At 42.0% G+C, this 26696-nt stretch overlaps 1 protein-coding gene, 1 long non-coding RNA gene, 1 other non-coding gene and 1 pseudogene across 3 annotated transcripts in view; 2 read left to right on the top strand and 2 right to left on the bottom strand.

The window, feature by feature from the left end:
* Positions 1 to 6790: 6790 nt before the first annotated feature.
* LOC113894688 lies at positions 6791 to 8203 on the bottom strand (annotated as a pseudogene).
* A 6633-nt stretch (positions 8204 to 14836) lies between these two features.
* On the top strand, positions 14837 to 15883 carry LOC113894001. The gene is made up of 3 exons (XR_003511429.1): positions 14837 to 15254; positions 15502 to 15546; positions 15731 to 15883. It is a non-coding gene; the product is annotated as an uncharacterized LOC113894001 (long non-coding RNA).
* On the top strand, positions 15305 to 15435 carry LOC113894822. Its single transcript, XR_003511667.1, has one exon. It is a non-coding gene; the product is annotated as a small nucleolar RNA SNORA24 (small nucleolar RNA).
* Positions 15884 to 18448: 2565 nt separating the features above from the next.
* The window catches only part of PRSS12 (serine protease 12), a 76386-nt gene continuing 68138 nt past the window's right edge, over positions 18449 to 26696 (bottom strand). Inside the window, exons 10-11 of the mRNA XM_027543735.1 lie at positions 21678 to 21958; positions 18449 to 19195 (exon numbers count right to left, since the gene is read on the bottom strand). Of these exons, the coding sequence (XP_027399536.1) occupies positions 18888 to 19195; positions 21678 to 21958 (589 nt within the window). The 3' untranslated portion in view covers positions 18449 to 18887. The remainder of the gene's footprint in view (positions 19196 to 21677; positions 21959 to 26696) is intronic.

Here is a 26696-nt window from a genome sequence, read left to right as displayed (position 1 = left end):
TGTTTTAATGCATTTAAATTCATTACAAGAACTGAAGTGAGCCCCTTGTGTGACCCAAGAACCCTGCTACATTTCTTAGTCTATTCACACTATCTCCTAACTATAACTTCTCCTCTCTCCTCAAATATCCAACACTCCCTCCCTCATCCTCACACTCCGTTGATGACCTTGCTTTGTATTACTCTGAAAAAAGGGGGAAAATGAATAGAAGAGATCATTCAAAAGTTCACACAGCACATCACTCACCAGTATCTGTACCCTCTTACTCCTGCTTCGATGGATGAACTGCTTGAACTACCATTTAAGCTACTCCTGCTTCCTGCACAAGATCCCATCTCATCAACCAGGTAATTCACCAGCTCTCTCTTGTATAACCAGTTTTCTTCATTTCTACTGGATCGTTCCCATCAGAATACAAAGACACTTTCCATTCTCCCATGCTTATTCTCTGAAATACTGTCCTATTTCTTATCCCCTTTATAGTATAATTCCTCAGATGAGTCATCCAAATTCATGGTCACTGACTGTACTCCTTCCATTCTGAAACTATTCTTTTTTTTTTAATTTTATTAACATATTGCTGATTTACAATGTTGTGTTAGTTTCTGATGTGCAGCAAAGTGACTCAGTTACCTATATTTTGTTTCTTTTTTTCACATTCTTTCCTATTATAGTTTATCACAGGATATTGAAGACAGCTCCCTGTGCTATACAGTAGGGCCTTATTGTTTATCCATTCTATTTATAACAGTTTGTATCTTCTAATCTCAAACTCCCAATCCATCTCTCCAATACCCACTCCCTGCCCCATGGCCACCACAAGACTCTTCTCTATGTCTGTGAGTCTGTTTCTATATGAAACTATTCTTAACAAGGTCCTATTCTTAACTGACCTCCACACAGTAAATCCGACGGTCATTGCTCAACTCCCATTTTACTCGTACCATGAGTACCATCACTCCCTTTTATTTGAAAACCTTTCTCGACTTTCAGGATACCACATGCCTCCTTACTTCACTTCTCAATCTCCTCACCTGGCTCCTGATAGTTTTCCTGGTAGATAAATGTGGACATGCCCAAGGGCTCACTCTTTGATACTATTTTCTGTCTATATGTTGTCCCCTGATATTAGCATCTTGTGGCTCTAAGTGGCACTGTGACAGTTTCCATATTTGTTTCTCCAGCCCAGATCTCTCCCCAGAACTCCGTACTCATATAGTGAACTCCTCACTCAACAATTAACGATTCTATGTGAATGTTTAAATCGCATCTCAAACTTAACACATACCAAACTATGTTCCTGAGTACACCTCCCCTCAAACTTGTTACTCCTTAGTCATCATCTCAGCAAATAATCGAAAATCTTGGAGCAATTTTTCTCATACCATCCCCTTTCTCTTATATCCTGTATCCAATCTGGCATCAAATACTGTCCACTCTACCATAAAAATACATCCAGAGTTGAATCATGTATTTCCTCCGCTAGTACCACTTGGCCAGCATCACTCTCCTCTGAATCAGTGCACTAGCTTAACTAGTTTTTCCTGCTCCAACCCTATTTCCACCACTGCTCTTTCTCTGCTCAGTCATTGACATGACTTTTCAACAAGTAAATCCAAAGTCATATCATGTCACTTCTCTATTCAAAACTCTCCAATGGCTACCAAATTTCCTCAAACAGAAAACCTAAAAACTGAACAATGACTTATAAGGCACTAGGTAGCTTATTAGCTTTCTAACTTCACTTCCTACTTCCTTACTCCACTCCAGCCAAACTGATCTTGTTTCTGTTCCTTGACTTTACCAAGTATGTGAGTTATTGATGGTTGAATAGCAAATTACCCCCAAACTTACTCACTTAAAAAAACCTCATCTCACACGCTTTCTGTAGGTCAGGAAATCTAGGTATGACCTAGCTGGATTCTCTGCTTCAGCATCTGTCACAGACTGCAATAAACAGCTACAGCTATAGTCATCTCAAGGCTCAGCTTGTTTAAAGATTCATTTCCAAGCTTGCTTACCTGGCTGTTGACAGGATTCTGTGAGCTATTGGTCTGACAGCCTCAGTTCCTAACTGGATGTGGGCCATAGGTCATTCTCTGTTCTTTGCCACATACACCTCTCCAATACAGGATTAAGAGAAAGAATGGGGCAAGACACAGGTCAGAGTCTTTTATTACCTAACCACAGAAGTAACATCTCAACTCTTCACCACTCCAGGGAAGGGAACTGCAGAAGGGAGGGAGACGTGAATGGGGCTCACTGGGAGCCTGGGACAAGGGTGTCCATCACACAGGTTTGGTGCCACTCAGGGAGCACTGGTCGCTGAGACCATTCTTCCAGATAGCAGCATGTTTCACTCCCACACCTCCTTCAAGTCTTTGACCTAATGTTACCTGCTCAGTGAGACCTTCCATGAACACTCTTTTTAAAATTACAATTCCTACCCCTCAAAGACTTTTCATCCTCTTCCTTATTTTTCTCCACAGCACTTATAGACTTTAACATCCCATATAATCTACTTATTGTGGTTGGTTTCTATGCTGTCAACTTGGTTAAGCTGGTAGAACATTTTCACTTCCTTCCCTGCAGAGTTCTGGGATAGCAAGAGCCACAGAGGCGTTCTGCCTGAGATCTGACAGGTGGAAGCGGTCATATTCTTTTACACCAGGAGGGCCGGTGCAGGGTACAGGGCATTGCTGCACATCGCGCACGCTGTCGCCTCTCCTGTCAGCTCATCTTGTAGGTGTGGGGCAGCAGCCAGGTCCCGACCTTCAGCTCCAGGGCTTCCCTTCCAATTCAGCAACTCCTGAGTCTGTGACACAGGACTGGCTCCTCGGGCAGATCACCTCTGTCTTCAAAGGTGAACTGTGGGAATCAGGGAGAAAGCAATGCAAATTCCAACCCATTCCCACAGGTCCCAGCTCATCCTTGAAGTCCCCTCCACCTAACTATTTGTGATTTGACTTTGGGCAGTAGTCCTGCTCCTCTGACAACTCCAACATTACTTGGTATCTTTTTTCTGCCATTAAAATCTATAAGCTCTGCGAGTAAAAACTTGGATCTGCTTTGTTTACTGCTCTTACCCCAGCACCTAGAACAGGGCCTATGTATGGTATGTAGTAGGAATTCATTACACATTTACTAATGAACAATTCTTAAAAATATAAGGCACTAAAAATAAACATCAAGGGTGGCAAGAAAAGAGAGAGACTGGTAGATGTTCTAGAAGAAAAGCTCCTGTAAAAAATAAAAACTGAAATGTGTCCTAAAGGATGGATATGAAGGAAATATCATCTACAGTATGAAATAGCACGAAAAAAATAGAGAGGAGCATGCTAAATGTAACAGACATTGTATGCTGCCCAGGGATGAGGAAGTTGACCTGGGTAAGGCATTACAGTCTCTGTAGCAGGTGACTAACATGGAGAAAACACAATTTCATTAAATTTAACCTCTCAGGAACATACTCACTTGACTGGAAAGGGGGAATTAGAAAAGTGGGGAGACAACACAGATATGTTGTCTTAGATTAGCAGTATGACAATAGAGAAAAGGTAGATGTAAAACTGTAAGAAAAGAAAAAAGGTTATAACATTATAACTATATAAATCCTTTAGTGCTGTTTGTTGATATATCTGATTCTCCTCCTAAACACATAGCATGGTTCCACTTGCCCACCCTTTTGAAGTTATGCATGGCCATGCAACTTGCTTTGGTCCCAGAAATATGAAGCAATGTGACAAGGCCCACTTCAAAATGGAAGCCTTTAATAACAAGTGTGATTGATTCTCTGCCTTCCCTTCTCCTTTCATGTTGCCTAGAAACATTACAAACGTGAAAGTCTCACTGGTCTGAGTCCGTAAATGGCCAAGAGCATGGCGAGAAACAAACCTTTCTGATTTTAAGCCACTGAGACTTTGGACTGTTTGTAACTGCAACACAGCCTCACCCATTCTGATTGTGGCAGCTTTAACTTAGGTTGACAAACACTTGCATTTCCCTCTTTAAGAGATGAAGCTTAATTTCCCTCCCTTTTTGTATGAGCTGAAGTTAATAACTCACTTCTAACAAGTGCATGCTTGTGCGTGCCAAGTAGCTTCAGTCATGTCTGACTTTTTGCAACGCTATGGACTATAGCCCACCGGGCTCTTGGGATTCTCCAGGCAAGAATGCTGGAATGGGTTACCATGCCCTCCTCCAGGGGATCTTCCCAACCCAGGGATCGAACCTGAGTTTCTTAAGTCTCCTGCATTGGCAGGTGGGTTCTTTATCACTAGCACCACCTGGCAAGCCCTTTTTAACAAGTGATAGGCAATGGCACCCCACTCCAGTACTCTTGCCTGGAAAATCCCATGGATGGAGGAGCCTGGTAGGCTGCAGTCCATGGGGTCGCTGAGTCGGACACAACTGAGCGACTTCACTTTTACTTTTCACTTTCATGTATTGGAGAAGGCAATGGCAACCCACTCCAGTGTTCTTGCCTGGAGAATCCCAGGGACGGGGGAGCCTGGTGGGCTGCCGTCTCTGGGGTCGCACAGAGTCGGACACGACTGAAGCGACTTAGCTTAGCTTAGCTTAGTGCTTAACTTCTCAGACTAGCTCATAAAAAAACATTGGGACTTTTTGTCTCTCGGATCACTCATTTTGGGGAGAACTGAACTGCTGTAACTCGAGGACACTCCAGCAGCCCTATGGAGATCCACATGCTGAGGGTTTGAGTCCTCCTGCCAACTGAATTCACTTGCCAAGCTGGAAGTGAGCTTGGAAGAGGATCCAAGAGGATCCCACAGCCCCAGCAACATACTGACTGCAACTTCTACAGAAGTTGCATGAGATGATAAGAACTCATTGTCTTAATCCACCATGCTTTAGGCTAATCTGAGACTCAGCAATAGATAACAAATATGTTGAATGATATAGAAACACACTAGAAATTGAAAATGGAGGATAAAAACAGGGGCTCTGTGTCAATCTACAAGGGTGGGATGGGGAGGAAGATGAGAAGATGGTTTGGGAGGGAGGGGACATGTGTGTACCTATGGCTAATTCTTGTTGATGTTTGACAGAAAACAGCAAAATTCTGTAAAGCAATTATCCTTCAATTTAAAAAAAAAAGTGCAAAAAAAAAAAGTCAAACATAACTCCTAGGCTTTGAGCTTGGAATAACTTGAGAAAATTGTGATTATCACTGACTGCAAGTTACTCAATTTTATTGTAGTTTTGAAGCAAGGGACATGTTTAATCAACAAACATTTGCTGGAATCTTATAAACATTTAGGGCTTCCCAGGTGGCGCTACCTGTAAAGAACTCGCCTGTCAATGCAGCAGACATAAGAGACGCAGGTTTGATCCCTGGGTCTGGAAGATCCCCTGGAGGAGGGCACAGCAGCCCACTCCGGTATTCTTGCCTGGAGAATCTCACGTACAGAGGAGCCTGACTGAAAAAAACAAATGCCCAGAACCGAAACCAATATTTCAGTAAAGATAACGGAGAGGGAATTCATTACATATTTACTGATGAAAAATTTTTTTAAATATAAGGCATTAAGAATAAACATAAGGGTGGCAAGAAAAGGGAGAGACTAAGAGATGTTCTAGAAGAAAACCTTTTTCATCTCCTCTTGTCTAGATACTACACTTCTATTACAATTTTGTTACCAGTGGTATCACACTGCTCGGAGAAGGCAATGGCACCCCACTCCAGTACTCTTGCCTGGAAAATCCCATGGATGGAGGAGCCTGGTGGGCTGCAGTCCATGGGGTCACTAAGACTTGGACATGGCTGAGCGACTTCACTTTCACTTTTCACTTTCATGCATTGGAGAAGGAAATGGCAACCCACTCCAGTGTTCTTGCCTGGAGAATCCCAGGGACGGGGGAGCCTGGTGGGCTGCCATCTATGGGGTCGCACAGAGTCAGACACGACTGAAGTGACTTAGCAGCAGCAGCAGTATCACATTGCTAGTACACACCACTTGCAAGTTTAAGTTTCCTAAGTATTTTAATGTGAAAATAGACTCACAGGCCATTTCCTGACCATATTTTCTCCCACTTATCTCAACATTCATATGAAAGATGTGCACTTATGTAAATTTTGTTTCCCTGATGATTACCAAAGTTTCTACACTAAAACCCTAAAGAGAAAAAGGAAGTAGTATAGTTGAAGAATGAGTATTCTATGACAAATGTATAGAATACAGTTCATGTATCCAATGCAGAATTTAAGTATTTTCCAACCATCATTTTACCAATCTAACGGCTCCACCTCCATTCTACCTTTAAAATCCTTAAACTTTACTTATAATCAATTTTTAATTCCTCTATTACCACATTCTCTCTCCTGAGAATTCATTCTAAGCCTCAAAGATTGAATAGCAGCTAAATTCATTAGGTGTGATCTTGAATCCCCTCAAATAAATGTAGAAATATTGCCATCTTAGCCACAAATTTCACACAGAGGAGAGAAAATATCACAAATGTGCCACTTCTTAAAATGAAAATAAAATAAAGACTTTTTATCAAGCTTTATTGTAAAAATAGTTTCAGATTTACAGAAAAGGTTACAAAAATGGTACAGGGAGTATCCAGACACCCCTCATCCAATATCCCCTATTGTTAACATCTTATAATAGCATGTACAACTAAGAAGCCAGTATGCCTGCAGGCTCAGTCACTAAGTCCTGTCCAACTCTCTGCAATCCCACGAACTGTAGCCCACCAGGTTCCTCTGTCCATGGGATTTCCCAGGCAAGACTACTAGAGTGAGTTGATATTCCTGACCCAGGGATTAAACCTGCATCTCCTGTATCTCCTGAATTGGCAGGCGGATTCCTGACCACTGAGCCACCTGAATGGCACATTACTAATAACTAAAGCCCACACTTCAAGTTTCACTAGTCTTCCATTAGTGTCCTTTTTTGGCTTGAGGATCCCACATTGCCTTTAGTCATTACGTCTCATCTCTTCTGGTGTTTTCCAGACTTTGTTTTTCATGACAATGACAGCTTTGAGCACAGGTTAGGGAATCCTAAAGTATGTCCATCAATTTGATGTTTTTTCTCAGCTCAAGTTTAATAAAACTACAAAAGATCAAAAGTGATACCCTACTACTGCACACATCAGCTAGCCTGCTCCAGAACACAGCTCAGGCCTTCTTCAGAGGAAGAAAGGCTGGCCTCCCAACCCCTGCAGGAAAGGCCAGTGCTGTCCCACACATCTGGACCAAGTAAAGTGTGTTTTCATGACAACAGTACAAAAGAGGTTATGTTCTTATGGCCACCTACTGCAGCCTGGCCCTAAAATGGCCCAGCACTCACTTCTGATTAGAGAAATATTCTTTGCTCTGGGCATCAGGCTTCTTGGTATCACCACCAGGCTTCCAGCGCACTGGCACGTCCCCATATGTGTCAGTGAAGCGGAAAGGCCTGAACTAGTCTCAGTGTCTCATCCACAGAGCGGCCAACAGGAAGGTTGTTTATGGTAATCTGTGGAAAGATACCTTTACCATCAATAGTAAAAAGGTTCCTGAATGAGAAGCCCTCATCAGCCTTTAAGACCCCACAGTACTGAGCAACGGTGCGCTCGGGCTCTGATATCAAGGGAATGTGCATGGCCCCCAGCCTTCCTTGTTTCTTGGGTATGTTGATCCACGCCAGGTGACAGAAGTGAGAACCCAAAGAAGCACCAGTTACTTGGTAGTTGAGTTTCTTAAATTCTTCTGCCCTATCACTGAAAGCAAGGAGCTCCATGGGGCACACAAAGGCGAAGTCAAGAGGGTAAAAGAAGAACACAACGTATCTTCCTTTGTGGTCAGACAGACATATCTTTGAACTGACCATCTGGCATAATGGTTGTAGTTTTGAACTGGGGGGCAGGATGCCCAATTTTCACATTTCCTGAAGACATATTGCTATCGGCAGTTCTCAGAGAGAAACCACACAGCCCAGTTAGGATGAAGACACCCATCAATTTGATTTTGGCTGATGCTTTTCTCATGGATAGACTGAGGTTAGGGCTTTGAGGAAGAATAACACAGAAGTAGGTGAAGTGTTGTCATCATATCTTATGAGGGTTCACACTAACAATATGACTTATCAGTGTTGCTGACATTGTTTACCTGGCTTAGATAGTATTTACCAGATTTCTCTACTGTAAAGTTCAAGCTAGTTTTAGAAAAGGCAGAGGAACCAGAGATCAAATAGCTAACATCCGCCGGATCATGGAAAAAGCAAGAGAGTTCCAGAAAAACATCTATTTCTGCTTTATTGACTATGCCAAAGCCTTTGACTGTGTGGATCACAATAAACTGTGGAAAATTCTGAAAGAGATGGCAATACCAGACCATCTGACCTGCCTCTTGAGAAAGCTATATGCAGGTCAGGAAGCAACAGTTAGAACTGGACATGGAACAACAGACTGGTTCCAAATAGGAAAAGGAGTATGTCAAGGCTGTATATTGTCACCCTGCTTATTTAGCTTATATGCAGAGTACATCATGAGAAACACTGGGCTGGATGAAGCACAAGCTGGAATCAAGATTGCTGGGAGAAATATCAATAACCTCAGATATGCAGATGACACCACCCTTATGGCAGAAAGTGAAAAGGAACTAAAAAGCCTCTTGATGAAAGTGAAAGAGGAGAGTGAAAAAGTTGGCTTAAAGCTCAACATTCAGAAAACGAACATCATGGCATCTGGTCCCATCACTTCATGGGAAATAGATGGGGAAACAGTGGAAACAGTGTCAGATTTTATTTTTTGGGCTCCAAAATCACGGCAGATGGTGATTGCAGCCATGAAATTAAAAGACGCTTACTCCTTGGAAAGAAAGTTATGACCAACCTAGATAGCATATTCAAAAGCAGAGACATTACTTTGCCAACAAAGGTCCGTCTAGTCAAGGCTATGGTTTTTCCAGTAGTCATGTATGGATGTGAGAGTTGGACTGTGAAGAAAGCTGAGCGCCAAAGAATTGATGCTTTTGAACTGTGGTGTGTTGGAGAAGACTCTTGAGAGTCCCTTGGACTGCAAGGAGATCCAACCAGTCCATCCTAAAGGAGATCAGTCCTGGGTGTTCTTTGGAAGGAATGATGCTAAAGCTGAAACTCCAGTACTTTGGCCACCTCATGTGAAGAGTTGACTCATTGGAAAAGAGTCTGATGCTGGGAGGGATTGGGGGCAGGAGGAGAAGGGGACGACAGAGGCTGAGATGGCTGGATGGCATCACTGACTCGATGGACTTGAGTTTGAGTAAACTCTGGGAGTTGGTGATGGACAGGGAGGCCCGGCATGCTGCGACTCATGGTGTGGCAAAGAGTCGGACACTACTGAGCAACTGAACTGTACACTCTAAACTATAATACATTGATGAAAGAAACTGAAAACACAAATAAGTGAAAAGATTGTCCATGCTCATGGAGTGGAAGAATATTGTTATAATGTCCATACTATGCAAAGCAATCTATAGATTTAACAGAACAGAGATCTCAGAAATAACCCCACATATACACAGTCAGTTAATTTATGACAAAGAAGCCAAAATTATACAATAGGGAAAGAATAGTTTTCTGCAATAAATGGTGTTGAGAAAACTGGAAAACCATGTGCAAAAGATCAAAAGTGGGCCACTATCTTACACCATACACAAAAATGAATTCAAAATGAATTAAAGACTTGAATATAAGACCTGAAACCATAAAACTGCTAGGAGAAAAAAACAGGTGGTAAGCTCCCAGACATCAGTTTTGGTGATGATTTTTTGAACCTGACCCCAAAAGTAAAGGCAACAAAAGCAAAAATAGGCAAGTTGGACTACATCAAACTAATAAGTTTCCTCATAGCAAAGGAAACCATCAACAAAATGAAATGATAGTTTATAGAACAGGAAGAAATATTTGAAAATCATATGACCTGATAAGGAGCTAATATCCAAAATATATAAAAACTCATAGAACTCAATAGAAAAAAAAATCCAATTAAAAAATGAGCAGAATATCTCAATAGATATTTTTCCAAAGAAGACACAAACAGCCTGGAGACACCTAAAAAGATGGTCAATATCACTAATATCAGAAAATGCAAATCAAAAATATAATGAGGTATCACATCACACATTAGAATGGCCATTATCAAAAAAGATAAATAACAAGTGTTGGTAAGAATGTGGAGAAAAAAGAGATGTCATGCACTATTGGTGGGAATGCAACTGGTGTAGCCACTGTGGAAAACTACATGGGAATTCCTCAAAAAAATTAAAAATAAAGATGGAGTGTGATCCAGCAATTCCACTCCTTGGTATTTACTCAAAGTAAACAAAAACATGAACTCAAAAAGATGTACCGCCATGTTCATTTCAGCATTATTTTCAATAGCCAAGATATGGAAACAATCCAAGTATCCACTGATGTATTAATATGAATGAAGAAAGATGTGGTGTATACACACACATGGGATTATTAAGCTATAAACTAGAAAGAAATCTTTTCATTTGTGACAACATAGATGATCTTAAAGGTATCATGCTAAATGCAATACATAGGAGAAAGACAAACATTGCATCATCTCACTGATGTGTGGAATAAAAAAAAACAGATTCATACTATAAACTGCCAGTTGTGAAGCAAGTCCTGGGGATGTAATGTACAACACAGTGACTATAATTAATAATACTGTACTGCATATTTGAAAGTTATTAAGAGAATAAATCTTTAAAAATTTCTCACTACAAGAAAAAAAAACAATCTTATAACTGTATGAGGATGATGATTAACTAGACTTACTGTGGTGATGATTTCACAATATACACAAATATCAGATTATTATGTTGTACAACTGAAACTAATATGCCAACTACAGGAAGGAAAAAAAAAAACAAAACTAGATGGAAAGACATCCAAGATGGAGAAAAGAGCATAAACAAAATATAAGAGCTCTCTCTCATTCATTCAGTGTTTTTGCACTGTAACCCAATGGAAACATTCATTTTAAGATCTTCAGTAAATTTCCATAGCCTAGCATAAATGGGTGGTGCTTAGTCTCCCCAAAATTCATTATGCTGATGTCCTAACCTTTGGTACCCTAGAATATGACTATATTTGGAGATAAGATCTTTAAAAAGGTAATTAAGATTAAAAGAAGTCATCAGGACAGACCCTGATCCAGTATGACTAGAGTCCTTCTAAGAAGCTAAAAGAATACATGCACAGAACAAAGACAGAACTATAGACCAATGGAACCAAATAGAAAGCCCAGAGATAAATCCATGCACTTATGGACACCTTATCTTTGACAAAGGAGGCAAAAATATACAATGGAGAAAAGACAATCTCTTTAACAATGGTGCTGGGAAAACTGGTCAACCACCTGTAAAAAAATGAAACTAGAACACTTTCTAACACCATACACAGAAATAAAACAGATTAAAGATTTAAACGTAAGAGCAGAAACTATAAAACTCCTAGAGGAAAACATAGGCAGTACACTCTGACATAAATCACAGCAAGATCCTCTATGACCCACCTCCCAGAGTAATGGAAATAAAAGCAAAAATAAGCAAATGGGACTTAATTAAACTTAAAAGCTTTTGCACAACGAAGGAAACTATAAGCAAGGTAAAAAAGACAGCCTTCAGAATGGGAACAAATAATAGCAATCAAAGCAACTGACAAAGAATTAATCTCAAAAATATACAAGCAGCTTATCAATACCAGAAAAATAAATAACCTAATCAAAAAATGGGCCAAAGAACTAAACAGACACTTCTCCAAAGACATACAGATGGCTAACAAACACATGAAAAGATGGTCAACATCACTCATTATCAAAGAAACGCAAACCAAAACCACAAAGAGGTACCATTTCACACCAGACTGCTATCAAAGTCTACAAACAATTATGCTGGAGAGGGTGTGGAGAAAAGAGAACCCTCTTACACTGTTGGTGGGACTGCAAATTAGTACAACCACTATGGAGAACAGTGTGGAGATTCCTTAAAAAACTGGAAATAGCACTGCCATACGACCCAGCAATCCCACTGCTGGGCATACACACTGAGGAAACCAGAATTGAAAAAGACACATGTACCCCAATGTTCATCGCAGCACTGTTTAGAATAGCCAGGACATGGAAGCAACCTAGATGTCCATCAGCAGATGAATGGATAAGAAGGTTGTGGTACATATACACAATGGAATATTACTCAGATGTTAAAAAGAATGCATTTGAGTCAGTTCTAATGAGGTGGATGAAACAGGACCCTCTTATACAGGGTGAAGTAAGTCAGAAAGAAAAACACCAATATAGTACATTAATGCATAAACATAGAATTTAGAAAGATGGTAATGATGACCCTATATGCAAGACAGCAAAAAAGACAGAGATATAAAGAACAAAGTCTTGGACTCTGTGGGAGAAGGCAAGGGTGGGATGATTCGAGAGAATAGCATTGAGCCATGTATATTATCATATGTGAAACAGATGACCAGTCCAAGTTCCATGCATGAAACAGGGCACTCAAGCCGGTGCACTGGGACAAGCCAGAGGGATGGGATGGGGAGGGAGGTGGGAGAGGGGTTCGGGCTGGGGCAGGAGGGTGGACACATGTACACCCATGGCTGATTCATGTCAGTGTGGAGCAAAAACCACTACAATATTGTAAAGTAATTAGCCTCCAATTAAAAATAAATAGTTTAAAAAGAGAGAGGCACAGGGAGAACAGGATGTCAAGAAACAGGGTCATCTAAAGCCAAGGAGAGATCTCTAAAGAAACAAACCTATGGATACCTTGATCTGACTTCTTGTCTCCAGAACTGTGAGAAAGCAAATTTCTGTTGTTTAAGCCACCCAGTCTGTGGCATTTTGTCATATCAGCCTTAGCAAGATAACACAGATGCTCAGTTACAGATTCTAAAAATCACACCCATTTTGGCAAAATTCCCCACTGTGATTTCTAATTTAAGCATTGTCATTTAACAGCTCTTTCTATGCAATAGTGACATGAAGAGTAAAGGTGAAAAAGTGATATAAGGTCAGCCTTAGGAACAGCTTTAGCTCTTTGAAATTAAAATTTATTATGCCCTTACAAACTTGTCCATTCCCATCCCTAACCATAACAAGAAATTTTACTCTAGCAATTTCAAGAAGCTTCAGGGATCTCTTAGCACTTTACTCGCTAGGTATTGTTGTTATTTAGTCACTTAGTCCTAAATAAGGACTCTTTGTGACTCCATGGGCTGTAGACCACCAGGTTCCTGGCCATGGGATTTCCCAGGCAAGAATACCGGCGTAGGTTGCCACTTCCTTCTCCAAGGGATCTTCTCAATCAAGGGATTGAACCTGCATCTCTTACACTGGCAGGATGATTCTTTACCACTGAGCCACCTGCAAAGTTCAGACCTCTTGATAGCAGTATGCCTGCCAACTGCTGCGACATAGTGCTCCAACTTGGCCGCTTCTAAGTAAAAGCTTCACCTAGATCCACCTTTTTGTTTCACACCAGGTGAAAACTAAAAGGGAAAACAGAAAATAAATTTCAGTGGCATTTAACAAGCACAAGTGCTCACTCCGTCCTGCTGACTCTTTGGGATCCCATGGGCTGCAGCCAGCCAGACTCCTGGGTCCATGAAATTTTCCAGGCAAGAACACTAGAGTGGGTTGCCACTTCCTACTCCATGCACATGCCTAGGGCTAAAAGTATTCCTAAATATCTTTAATTTCCTTTTACAAAAAATAGATCTATGCTTTACTTTCACCCTTAAGAAACGTAAGTCACGGATGTTAAGACCCAAGTGCGCTCTTTCAAGAGTCAACAGCAGCTCTGGAGACGCTGTGGATCACAAACTGGGGGAGCGGGCAACAGAGGAAATGTTCACACACGCACGAAAAAGCGTCTCCCGCACGCTCCTGTTGTCTTCTCCTAATCTGTGTACAAATTCGTGCGGCAAGGCTTTCGACAATGAGTACAAATACTCCTAAGAGATCAGACTCCCGAAAAAAAAAAACAAAATAACTGAGTGTAGGTAGACCATTGACACCCGCGCTTCAGAAACAGCAATTTCAGTGGAATAACGGAAGCTACGGGCTTCCCTTGTAGCTCAGTTGGCAAAGAATCTGCCTGCAGTACAGGAGACCCGGGCTCGATCCCTGGGTTGGGAAGATCCCCTGGAGAAGGAAATGGCTAACCGACTCCAGTATCCTTGCCTGGAAAATCTCATGGACACAGGAGCCTGGCGGGCTGCAGTCCATGGGGTCGCAGAGTCGGGAACGACTGAGCAACTAACTTACGGGAGATACGAAGTTTTTTAAGCAGAGAAAAAAATATAGTTCCACAGAAATCAACCTACCAAAAGGTTATGAAGAAGAGAACTATCGAACCTGGCGTTTTGGTAACAACAGCGACTTCTAAAGTAACTGTCCTAAAGTATACAAGAAACAACACAACCCTTTCACCTTCCTCACACAGTGGACGCGCGAGATCGGAAGGATTTCCTGGTCAGGCGACAACTTTGTATGCGCATGCGTCAAAGTCAGAAGCCGCGCTTGCAGGGCAGAGCTAGAAGACGCGCGAGGAAGGCGGAGCACTGAGGAACGGGGCCGAGCGTGTATGCGCATGCGTCAAAGTCAGACGCCGCGCTAGCAGGGCAGATCTATAAGACGCGCGAGGAAGGCGGAGCACTGAGGAAGGGGCGGGGCTATCAGGGAGGCGGTGGCCAACGGAGCGGGCGGAGCCGGGGCGGGGCTGGGAAGGCGGGGCGGAGGGAGCAAGCGCGTAGGCTTCGCCCCTCGCGGCTCCTCCCCGGAATGGCGTCATCAACGGTATAAGAGGGCTTCTGCAGACGAATCCAGCCTTTTTCGTTCGGTAAGCGTCCGGTTTAGGCTAGGACTGTCGGTTGTGGTTGTTTTATGAGGTAAAGTAACAAGAAAGACGGCTTTTCGGCCTAGTTTAAGATGCAGGAGATGCAGCGGTCTTGTAGTAGTAGATCGACGTTAGCTTTGAAAACGTCTAGGTTCAGAAGCTTGAGTGAACTTCATGTTCGTTCGTTAGCGGGGCGGCCACGTGCAGCCCCGGGCGCTGAGTTGGAAGCCAGTAGCGCGTGGGTCGTGGGCCCTCCGGCAGAGGTTAAATACCGCTGATGACCCGGGTGAAGAAGGTCATGCGTTGTACTGTCGGTGCCATGTGGCCATCTTGAATCTGTTACTCTGCCACTCTGAAGAGTAACACCGCATCCTGACGAGCCGCCAGTTTGATCCAGGTGGTGAGTAGTGTCTGTATTTGTGTTTGCTGGTCTTTTCTGGGATTATGAATCTCCATGTATCTTTGGGACCTGTCGGCTGTGGCAGTCTCCCTTCCTAGCCATGGAAGAGCATATTCTTGTTTATTGGCAAAGCTGTCACCATTTAATTGGTATCAGATTCTGACTTGCACAAGTAACATTCACTTTAAAAACCTGCAGCGTGCTGGGTTATTGGGCAAACATTAAACTACTGTTCAAATGTTTCTAGGAAGCTGAGCGAATTGTTCCAGTGGATGATGGAAAGCATAACGAGGTACGTTCCTGTTCTGTGTATCTCAAACCCTTAGAGCTAAGGATTTGGAAGGCCAGAATTAGCATTGTTCTGGCGTTTTGTAATTTAAATAGCCAAGTGAATAGACTGTAATTGCTTTAGCTGCTAAAATCTTAACACTATGTACACAAATCAGTCTTGCTGAGCTGATTTTCTTCTCTTACAGATACACCAAGAAATCCAAAGTGATGTGGGTGAAGTCTGAGCATCCTGCAGTACACTGCCAAATGTGATTTTAAATCTCGTGTATGGTATTTAAATAGAAAATAAAAGCGTGCTGCTTTTATTTATGTAATAAAATGCTTGATTTGTACATACAGTCTTCCAGGAGTGAATTGATTTATGAGTACAATGGGGAGTGGTTTAATCACTAAGTCATGTCCAACTCTTTTGAGACCCCATGGGCTGCAGCCTGCCAGGCTCCTCTGTCCATGGAATTCTCCATCAGGTCTTGCCATCCAGGGATCAAACCGAGGTCTTATAAGTGCATAGGTAACTACAGGGAACAAGAGGCAGCCTGTTTTGTTAGGAGCTCCAGTGGTGGTAGCATGAGTTAGAAGTGTATATGGTATTTAGGGAACACAGCATGTGCGGTTGAGGCTTGGATCTTCAAAAGTCATTTAACAAGAAAAAAGTCATAATAAAGGTTATATTTTATGAAGGAAGCATTCTACCTCAAGGTTGACAAAGCTGAAGGTAACCTGTTAACCTGACCTTTTAATTTAACCAGTCTCTGGTCTAGTTGTTGCAAGGAGGAAGCCAATTATGGCTCTTATGTTGGAAATTTTATTTTGCTTTTATTATGATCATACTCAATGGCTTGCCTGGAGGTCCTTGCCCACCTGTGAATAGAGATTAACACACTTCTGAAGCCTGGATATTCCTCGGAGATGTTTTGTAAGACTGGGGACCTTACTTCCTCACTGTATCTCCCTCTCTGTTCTGCCTTTTGACTTTAGTTCCTAATTGCTTCCTTCTCTCTGATCTATTAAAGAACCTGGCATCGAGACCCCAATAAGATGGTTACTTGGAGGTTCTAGCCTGCCATCTCGATCTTTAAGTCTCTTCCTTGGCTCAACACCTCATTTTGGATGCACGCGGCAGAGCAAGGCTGGACTCAGTAACATAGAATGCCACTATGAATGCACCAGCACTGCAGTTTAATTACAAGGATGGCCCATGAGAAACTGGTGAGAATTTTCCTCACCTGCACAGTATGTTTTTCCCAGGCCCTCATGCATGTGTACACTATAGTTCTGTCATCTCTAAATGCTTGTACAGTTATTCCTTTATCAAATGTGTTTTGAAAAATGTTATAATGGCTTGGCATTGCAATTCTGCAAAGTAGTAAATTATAAAGAACTTTCAGATTAGCACCAGCATTTACATAGCTCCGTGTACAAAAGGACACAAGTATGAAGCAGAAGAGAAGGGATAAAAAGGTCCCTTCATGATCAGCCATTTAAAAGGATTACTTAGCATTCTTAATTCTATAGTTTTGTACTCACCTCTTCACCTGTCTTTATGCATCTATCCCTTGTATACACAGTTCTTTAAACTACATATTGGGACAGGTTTTTGTGCCCTGTAAGGCTGCATAGAAAGAAAGACGGCCCCAAGTCGTGTCTGACTCAACCCCGTGGACTAGCCTGCCAGGCTTCTCTGTCCATGGGATTCTCCAGGCAAGAATACTGGAGTGGGTTGCCATTTCCTTCTCCAGTAAGGCTGCATAGTAAGCAGCTATCCCTTACTCCTTTGAGAAACGGAAAACTAGGTGGAAAGAGACTCCCTTGTCTTCATTGTGACTCTCCTGGAGTTTGGACTTAAAACCCTACAAGTGTCTCATTGGCCTCTGCTTGTTAACCCATTTGGAAACTGGGGATACTAAAAATCTTACCTGCCTTTTATAAACTGTCAATGAAGTGTGTAGTCACTTGGTACATAACTGGCATATGGATTAAATACTGCAGTTATGTTAGAGCTTTCCTACAGTACAGACAGGAAAGCATTAAGAAAGCATTCTTAATTGTGTATTTTTATTAGGAAGAGAAAGATGGGTAAGCAACACTGCCACAATGGACATGAATTTGAGTGAGTTAGAGGACCAGGAGCATGGCATGCTACAGTCCCTGGAGTTGGAAAGAGAAGGACACAGCAACTCAACAACATCTTTATTAGACTGGGCTATATCAGAATGGCAGGCTTCCCTGGTGGCTTGCAACGCGGGAGACCTGGGTCTCCCCTGGTTCAATCCCCAGGTCGGGAAGATCCCCTGGAGGAGGAAGTGGCAACCCACTCCAGTACTCTTCCCTGGAAAATGCCATGAACAAAGAAGCCTGGTAGGCTACACTCAATGGGATCACGAGTCTGAGCACGACTGAGCAACTTCCAACTTAGCACAGTCAGGAAATCTGCAGGTTTCAGTTACCAGAAAGTTTCAATAGGTGGCGCCCTTACACCACGGTCTAGAAAAGAGCATGCTGCTAAGGAAAAGGCATTTTTGTTTTACAAAGCAGCAAATATGAAGTCATTAAAAGTAATCAGATAATGTTGACAAGTATGCGGTGGATGAATCAGGTTATGTATTAAACAATTTGAAGGTATTCTTAATGTCATCAGCCAAATTGTGCTAGCAACATACAAGGTAGCTAGAATGTTTTTCTCTAGTTGCCATAGTGACTTGGTATAAAGGCTTCATTCAAAAATGTATTGTGACATAATATTCCTAGTCCAGTCTGTTTATAATAGGATTGCTTTACGTTTTTGGCTTTTATGCTTTTCTCACTTGTGAAAGGCCAGAAAGATTCATATGTGGAGGCTGCTTATCAACCTTCAGGGGAAAAAGGTCAGCTTAAAAATTACATGAACAGAAAACACTGCCACGTGTATTTTAAGTATAGTAAAGGGTATTTTTTTATGTCAAAGGTAGGCTCTTAATATGAATATATACCATACTGATTAAGTTACAAAGGAGTTCTCAATCCAAATACATGTAAAAACAGCCTTATTGCACAATCAATATACAATAATCTCTGGAGAATGCTGAGAAATTGAGACAAGACAGAATAACGAATGTAGTCTCCTGTAAAACCAATTTGGGTAGGCAACGGTGCTAAATAAGAAGTCATTACTACACTGAGGTATCTGTAACCAGAATGTTCACATCATTCTCAAGCAGCAAAGAGGTACATCACTTTTATCAACACAGAACACAAAAACAAAGATCTCCTCTCCCATTAGTTGGCATCTCTGGCTAAATGCCAATGTTGGAAATTTTCCAACATATTCTTTAAATACTATCTTCTTGACATTTCCATGAAGGATTACAGTTTGGTGACCCTTTTTATCCAAGGTACAAAGGCTGAGACTTCAGTATAAACACCAGGGGAATCCTTGACTCCACAGCCGTATCCCCAGGAGGTCACCCCATACACAACCCAGCGCTCTCCCAGTCGTTCACACACGAGCGGTCCTCCGCTGTCTCCTTGGCAACTGTCCACACGTTTGTGTTCATGGAGGTTTCCGGCACAGAGCATCCTTCGTGTAAACCGACCCTTATAACGATGTTCACAAAACCTCTTGGGAAGTAAGGGGATGGCTCCTTGTTGCAGAGTTCTTGAGTAGGCTGGTCCTATGCGGGCCAAACAACTGAATTAGATTCCAGCTAAAGATCTTAGAGCTATATTTAACAGTTAAATGAACATTTAGGAGTCTTGAAGATAGAAGCCCTATTGTGGCATTAGTGTAATTTAAATGAGTGATAACTATAAATGGTTTTTTTCTTCAGTGTTTGCAGTTGAAGTGAAGTCACTCAGTTGTGTCTGACTCTTTACGAACCCATGGACTGTAGCCCACCATGCTCCTCCATCCATGGAATTTTGCAGGCAAGAGTACTGGAGTGAGCAGTTAACCATACTCTAATCCTTCACTGATCTGTTTCTCAGTACTGAAGTTTTTGAAGAATAGCTGAGTAACATTTATGGATTTGCCTGCCAGAAAAGGGTAACCTACGGAAAGCACATTTGTGTAGGCTTTAGAATTTAAATTCTCTGTATTAAAATGCTGAGGGTGCAGTCGTGCTAGTTCCGTATTGGCATATCCATCGCTCTAAAACTCATCTACGTCAACTGGCAATTACTATCCTCAATATTTCATGAAGATGATTCAGAAACAACTTTATATACAGACAGCCATAAGTTTAACCTCTTGATGTTAAGGTACTGTATTTACTAGTAAGCCACTCATCTTTGTCTAGTGGCTAAAATGCATAATTGGTAGGTTCTCCATGATAGCCTTTACTTGCATCTAAATTCCACCATTATTGTCCAGTATACTCAACTGCAGTGATTCATTCATAATAAAATCATTTGGTGAAATTTACTTCCTGTGTTACCTCTGTTTAGATGTAGTGTCATAAGGAAGATGACTGAACTTTCCCTGAAGAAGTAATTTTAACACCTACACTTTAATCTTCGACTTGCATCACAGCTCGGCATAGTGTTTCCTTGAGAAAGCATTTACTCTGACCTGATTTTATTACATCATCCAGGAAATGTTTCCATTTTTTATGGCTTCTCTCAGGATTGGTCCCAGTATTCTATATCTGCTACAGGTGTTTCTACATTTTGCTGCTATGAAATAGTGTTGAATCTAAAGAAAGTGAAAGTGTTACTTGCTAAGTCTTTTCTGACTCTTCGCGACCCCATGGACTCCCAGTCTAAAGCCAAGATTTAATGGATAAAATGAACACTGAAATATAATAAATTTATACTAGGTAAAACCTTATTGAAATCATCACCTGTAGAAATATGTATTAGATGCTGTTTTCAAGAGTACAGTTAACAGTGTTAATTACTTTTAATGCAGAGTAGTTAGCCCAATCGTTTCTCCTTATTCAACAGTCATTTGTGAATCGAGTACCTGATCCAGGCGAGACTTAAGAGTTCTGTTTCAAAGACTATCCTGAGCAAGCACTGTTGTTGTTTAGGACGTCATGTCCCATTTTTTGTGACTCCATGGACCATAGCCCACCAAGCACCTCTGTCCATGGGATTCTCCAGGCAAGAACACTGAAGTGTGTTGTCATTTACTTCTCCAGGGGATATTCCTGACACAGGAATCAAACCCACATCTCCTGCATTAGCAGGGGGATTCTTTACCCCTGAGCTCCTGAGAAAGCACTAGCTGATGTTAAGTCTAGCAAGACAATACAGAAAGCTGTTTGCCTGAGAAGAGCATAAGCTGAACACTATCTGTGGGAAGAATAGGAAGGGGAGAGTGGTGAAGGAGAAACCCAAGTAGGGTGGATCCCTCCTCTTGAACCTCAGCAGCTTTGTTTTGTTTTTTGGCTGTTCTTTATTTAAAAATCTCCGTAAGATTTAGTTTGATAAAGGGCTCCATTACAAAAAAAAAAAAACTAATACCAAAGCCCTTTCTGGGTTGTGTGTGTGTGAGTCTCCCAGTAGTGTCGGACTCTGCGACCCCATGGACTGTGGCCCACTAGGCTCCTTTGTCCATGGAATCCTCCAGGCAAGAATACTGGAGTGGGTTGCCATTTCCTTCTCCATTTGCTGGGGTAGCTGCATCAAAGTCATCTGGGAAAACTTTGAAACAGAGACAGCCAGGCCCAAGTCCTAAGGTAGCGTCTACGTCCTAATGGAAACCATAGTACCCTCAGGATAGGAATCCAAGTTGCATGCAAGCATCTCACACTTGGTGGAATTTCCAAACAACTAAGCCTAAACCCCCTTTTAAGATGTTGCTACCCACTGTACTGAATGGGGTACTGATGCTGAAACTGAAGCTCCAACACTTTGGCCACTGATGCAGAGCCGACTCACTGGAAATGACCCTGGTGCTGAGAAAGACTGAAGGTGGGAGGAGAAAGGGGCAACAGTAGATGACGGTTGGATGGTATCACCAACTCAATGGACATGAGTTTAAGCAAACTCCAGGAGACGGTGAAGAACAGAAGCCTGGCGTGCTGCAGTCCATGGGGTCGGAAAGAATGACATGACTTAGTGACTGAACAACAACCCACTGCACACCCAAATGGGTAATCCAGACGCAAGAAGGTGGCCGTATCTTCACTGTTTCTTTGGGTTTTCTGTTACCTGTGTCTCCCCATCCCGTTACGTAGCAGTTGTGTGCTCTCTTCTGTGGCCTCTCTCTCCAGCGCGGCAAGCAGGCAGGCAGAACGTGGCTGCTGAGCCTGGCACACTGCTCCTCTGGTCCTTGTAACCTAACCAGGGCGATGTCATAGTCATTGCTGTGCGGGCGGTAGAGCCGGTGGGTTACGATCTGCTCAACTCTGATCTCTTCTTCGAACTCCTCCGGCACCAGCGTGTGATAATCCCCAACCCGAACCACGTAGTTCCTAGTACTGTTACCGTACCTGAGAGGCAGAGAGAGCTCATGGGAGGCTTGTTTCAAACACTGTAAACTGGTCACTGCCTGCCAGGAAGCTTAATAGAGATACTTGTAACCCTTTCTTCCAAATCATTAACTCCTTTTGTAAGTTTCCCCTTTCTTTCCATTTCTCTGACCCGACTGCTCTCTGTCTCCTACTCATGTTTTTTCTTCATTCATTTCACTGTTTAACCCAGGTTACTATCTGTTTTCTGAGAAGGATCAAATGTGGAGGATGAATGGAAAGTAATCACTAACCAGTCATTTTCCCACCATGCAAAAGGATCAAAACAGGAGTGAATGGAATAGGGCAAAATTACAGTCCTGCCTTTGCTGTCATCATTTTTCTGTCATTTCCAAGATGGTGACTTTCCCATGAAGTTCCATGAGGGCAGAAACCATGTCTGGTCTAACTCTATATCTCCCAGATAACTTAATTAGCACAGTCCACTTTACTCCCCTTTCCTGTGAACTGAATGTAAACCAAAACTGTTATCTTCAGGCAACATATATTCATTGTATGCTCTCACCTCTTAAATCTCTGTTCAGTGAGACTTGCTTTGACGCTCATTGGAAATTACAGCCCACCCTTGTTTGTCATTCCATTCCCCCAGCACTCCCACTATCCTTACCTGCTCTACTTTTTCCTTTTTAAAAAACTCTACTTTCTAACAAACTATCTAGTTTACTTATATATATTATTCTCTGTCTCGCCCTGCTTAAACTAAAGGTACTCAAGGGCAGGGATCTTAGTTATCTGTGTTCGCTGATGACTCTCACACATCTAGTATAGCAACGCCAGTTAAGTAGAAATGCAGCATACATTGGTTGATTTAATGAATGAATGCAGATTTTTAATGAAATGTCTTTTTTCCATAGGAACTACTCACATAAAAAATAAGCATAATATTTACTCGATTGATAGGTCTCAGCCTGTTTTTCAGCCAACATACCTTGATTCTGATACATCTACCTAAAGCAGTTTCTCAAGCTCAGCACTACTGACATTAGGGACCAGATTATTCTTTAATGTAAAGGGGGGTCCTGTGCATTATGGGATGTTTAGAAGCATCCCTGGCCTCTCTGTTCACTAGATGTCAATTGCACACACACTCACATACACGCACCCAAGTTTGACAACCAAAAATGCCTCCAGACATTGCCAAATATTCCCTATGGTGCAAACTGTCCCCCATTGAGAACCACCAACCTACAATACAAGATCCAGTCCACCTCCTGATCACTTCCTCTTTCTCACTGAAGAGTACAGCACCTTGTTCACTTCCATCTGTGCATGTGTGCTAAGTCACCTCAGTCGTGTCAGACTCTTTGTGACCCTATGGACTGTAGCCCACCAGGCTCTTCTGTCCATGGGATTCTCGGGCAAGAATGCTGGAGTGGGTTGCCATGCCCTCCTCCAGGAGATCTTCCCAACCCAGGGACCAGACCTGTGTCTCTTAAATCTCCTGCATTGGCAGATGGGTTCTTTACCACTAGCCCCACCTAGGAAGCCCCCACTTCTCTGTGGCTACTTAAAACATTCTCAACAGGACTTCCCTGGTGGCTCAGTGGTAAAGAATTCACCTACCAACCCAGGAGACAGGGATTCAACCCCTAGTCCAGGAAGATGGACAACCCCCCGTGCTGGGGGCAGCCAAGCTGGTGTACCTGGACTGCTGAGCCTGTGCTCTGGGGCCCCAGGGCCACGATCATGAAGCCTGCTCTAGAGCCCGTGCTCCGCAACAAGAGAGGCCACCACCGCGAGAAGCCGCACACCACTGCTAGAGAGTGGTCCCTGCCCACTGCCACTAGAGACAAGCCCACGCAGCAACAGAGTTAAAAGTCGCTCAAAGACTCTAATAGCCCTAAGTAGGGCTCTGACAACAACACTTCAATATGTAAAGTGGTTTTCGTAACTATGTCACCTCAAAAACCTGAACAATGCAACAAAGATGATCACCTACTAGTGATGTATGAAACTAACAATTTCCTGAGATTCCTTGAAATTCTCCATTTTGAACCTTAAATTATCACATGTCTTTAAAGTACAGAAGGCTTTTCACATATTGTGCTTAGACTTCTTGTGGGTTCCACTTCAAACTTTAGGATTATTTCACATCCTGAAACTGTAAAAAGCAATAGTCATGAAGAATAATCAGATATTTAAATAACTTATTTCTACTTTCTGTGTATTGATACTGTTGTATTATAAAATTAAATATGTCTCATTAATATACAGGTTTTTAAAGAAAAACCCCAAGTGATTAACTGTCACTGCATCCTTGAAAGTGCTGTTGAAAGGCTGCCTGCATCTCTGGAGTAGAATTTAAGAAATTAATCTCAAGCTTCACTGTCCAGCTCAGGAGGCAGTGGCCACATGTGCTATCAGAGCACTTGAAATGTGGATGGTCCAAAATGAGATGTGAAGTGGATGAAATGGGAGCCTATTATACAGAGTGAAGTAAGTCAGAGAAACACCAGTGCAGTATACTAACGCATATATATGGGATTTAGAAAGCTGGTAACGATGACCCTATATGCAAGGCAGCAAAAGAGACACAGATGTAAAGAACAGACTTTTGGACTCTGTGGGAGAAGGTGGGGGGGATGATTTGAGAGAATAGCATTGAAACATGTATATTACCATATGTGAAATAGACGACCAGTGCAAGTTCAGTGCATGAAGCTGGGCACTCAAAGCCGGTCCTCTACGACAACCCACAGGGATGGAGTGGGGAGGGAGGTGGTAGGGGGTTCAGGATGGGGGGACACGTGCACATGGCTGATTCATGTCAATATATGGCAAAAACCATCACAATATTGTAATTAGCCTCCAATTAAATAATTTTTAAAAAAAGAAATATAGTGGTGAATATTTGCTATAAAAAAAGTAAAAATGTGCACAGGATTTCAAACATTTAATATGAAAAAGAATATAAAATATATTGTTTCTGTAGATAATAGGAATATAAAATATCTCAATTTTTATATAATATTTTGGATATACTAAGTTATATGAACTATATCATTAAAATTAACTTCACCCATTTAGTTTTTTAATCTTTTAAAGTGGCTACCAGGAAATTTAAAGTTACATATATGATTTGTATTTGTGGCTCACAACCTACTTGAAGTAGTGATGCCATTTAGCAGACTGTTGCAGTAATCCAGGCATGAAGTGACACATGAAGGCAAGATTATCCAAGACTTTAAGACTGGGATATTTAAAAAATAAATTTCCATGTCCTGTTTCTTTGTTCACTGGCTAAATTTATAGATAATGTAGGACATATTTATGTAGGTTTTTTAGATGCAAGGATTATTTTAGCTAAGTGTCAAAGCCCTCTTTTGAAGAACAGAAAATATTGTTGCAGTAAAAAAAAGTCTGGCAACAATATTTTCTGTTCTTCAAAAGAGGGCTTTGACACTTAGCTAAAATAATCCTTGCATCACTACTTCAAGTTTTAACTTTTCAAGCCATCTTTCACATTGCAGCCAGAGTGAAACAGAAATAGCCAGATAGAAATATCTGGTAATATAACTACTCTTCTGCATACCCTTCAAGGAGTCCTGACTGTCTACACAATAAAGTTCAAGTTCCTTCAGTAATACACAAATCCATCCAAGAATGGCCCTTGTCCAACACTCTGATACCACTTCCGTGCCACAGTCATTTTAGTGGCTTGAAGAGGTGTCTGACAAACCTATCTTTATTCAAACTATTTGCAGTATCATTCCCCCCTCCTTCACCCTAAGATGGCAAAAACTGATTTTAACTTTTAAGTCTCAAGATCTAGGATGTTCTTCCTGCCCTCCCAGAAAGCTGCCCAAGCCTTCCTTTGAACACTCCCGACAGCACTGTCAGAGCATTTACAACAACTTCTAGGACTTGGGCTCCCCAGTGGCTCAGCGGTAAAGAATCCGTCTGCAATGCAGGAGACACAGGTTCTATCCCTGGGTTGGGAAGATCCCCTGGAGGAGGCCATGGCTTATTCTTGCCTGGAGGATCCCATGGACAGAGGGGCCTGGTGGGCTGCAGTCCATGCGGTTACAAAGAATCGGACACACCTGAGGTGACTGAGCGTGCACACACACACTAGGACTTGCTAAGATGTCAGGTCTACTCTATTAAAGGCTCCCTGAGTGTAAGGCCATGTTATGCTCACGTTTGTGAGCAAAGAAGTCAGCACAGAGAAAGCTCTTAATAAATATATGCTAAATGACTTCTTTTGGAAGACACACACATACACTCTCATCCCTAAATTAATGAAGTGAAAGAGACATCTCACCAATTGCTATGTTGTAACAACACCATCACAGAAGTTTTTATTTCTTTGGAAAAATAAACAAAGGTCCCCACAAAGATCTACTGTTCTCATTAATGCTGGTTGTTCATGAGAACCACCTGTACCATTTTTAAGACTACAAATGTCCAGGCCACACACACTCTGAGAACATAAAATCAACAGAGCTGATGTAGGACCACAGGTGATCCAAATTCACAGCAGGAATAGAGAACCACCAAAACAACGACTGAGAGGCACCGGCTTAACTCCCGTCCCTTCATGCCTGGAATTTCACTGAAATGAAGTGAGCCTCCTAAAAGATGGCTAATAGATTGCAATCACATGAACATGTACACATTCCATACACAGACACTGTTCTCAGACCAGGGAGATTTTAGCATGTATTTTCCTGTTTAGTCGCTAAGTCGTGTCTAACTC

This window comes from Bos indicus x Bos taurus, chromosome 6 (genome assembly GCF_003369695.1).
Source record: "Bos indicus x Bos taurus breed Angus x Brahman F1 hybrid chromosome 6, Bos_hybrid_MaternalHap_v2.0, whole genome shotgun sequence".
NCBI classification, from domain to species: Eukaryota; Metazoa; Chordata; class Mammalia; order Artiodactyla; family Bovidae; genus Bos; species Bos indicus x Bos taurus.
Note: the sequence above shows the minus strand (reverse complement) of the source record. Positions and strands in the feature narration are given on the sequence as shown.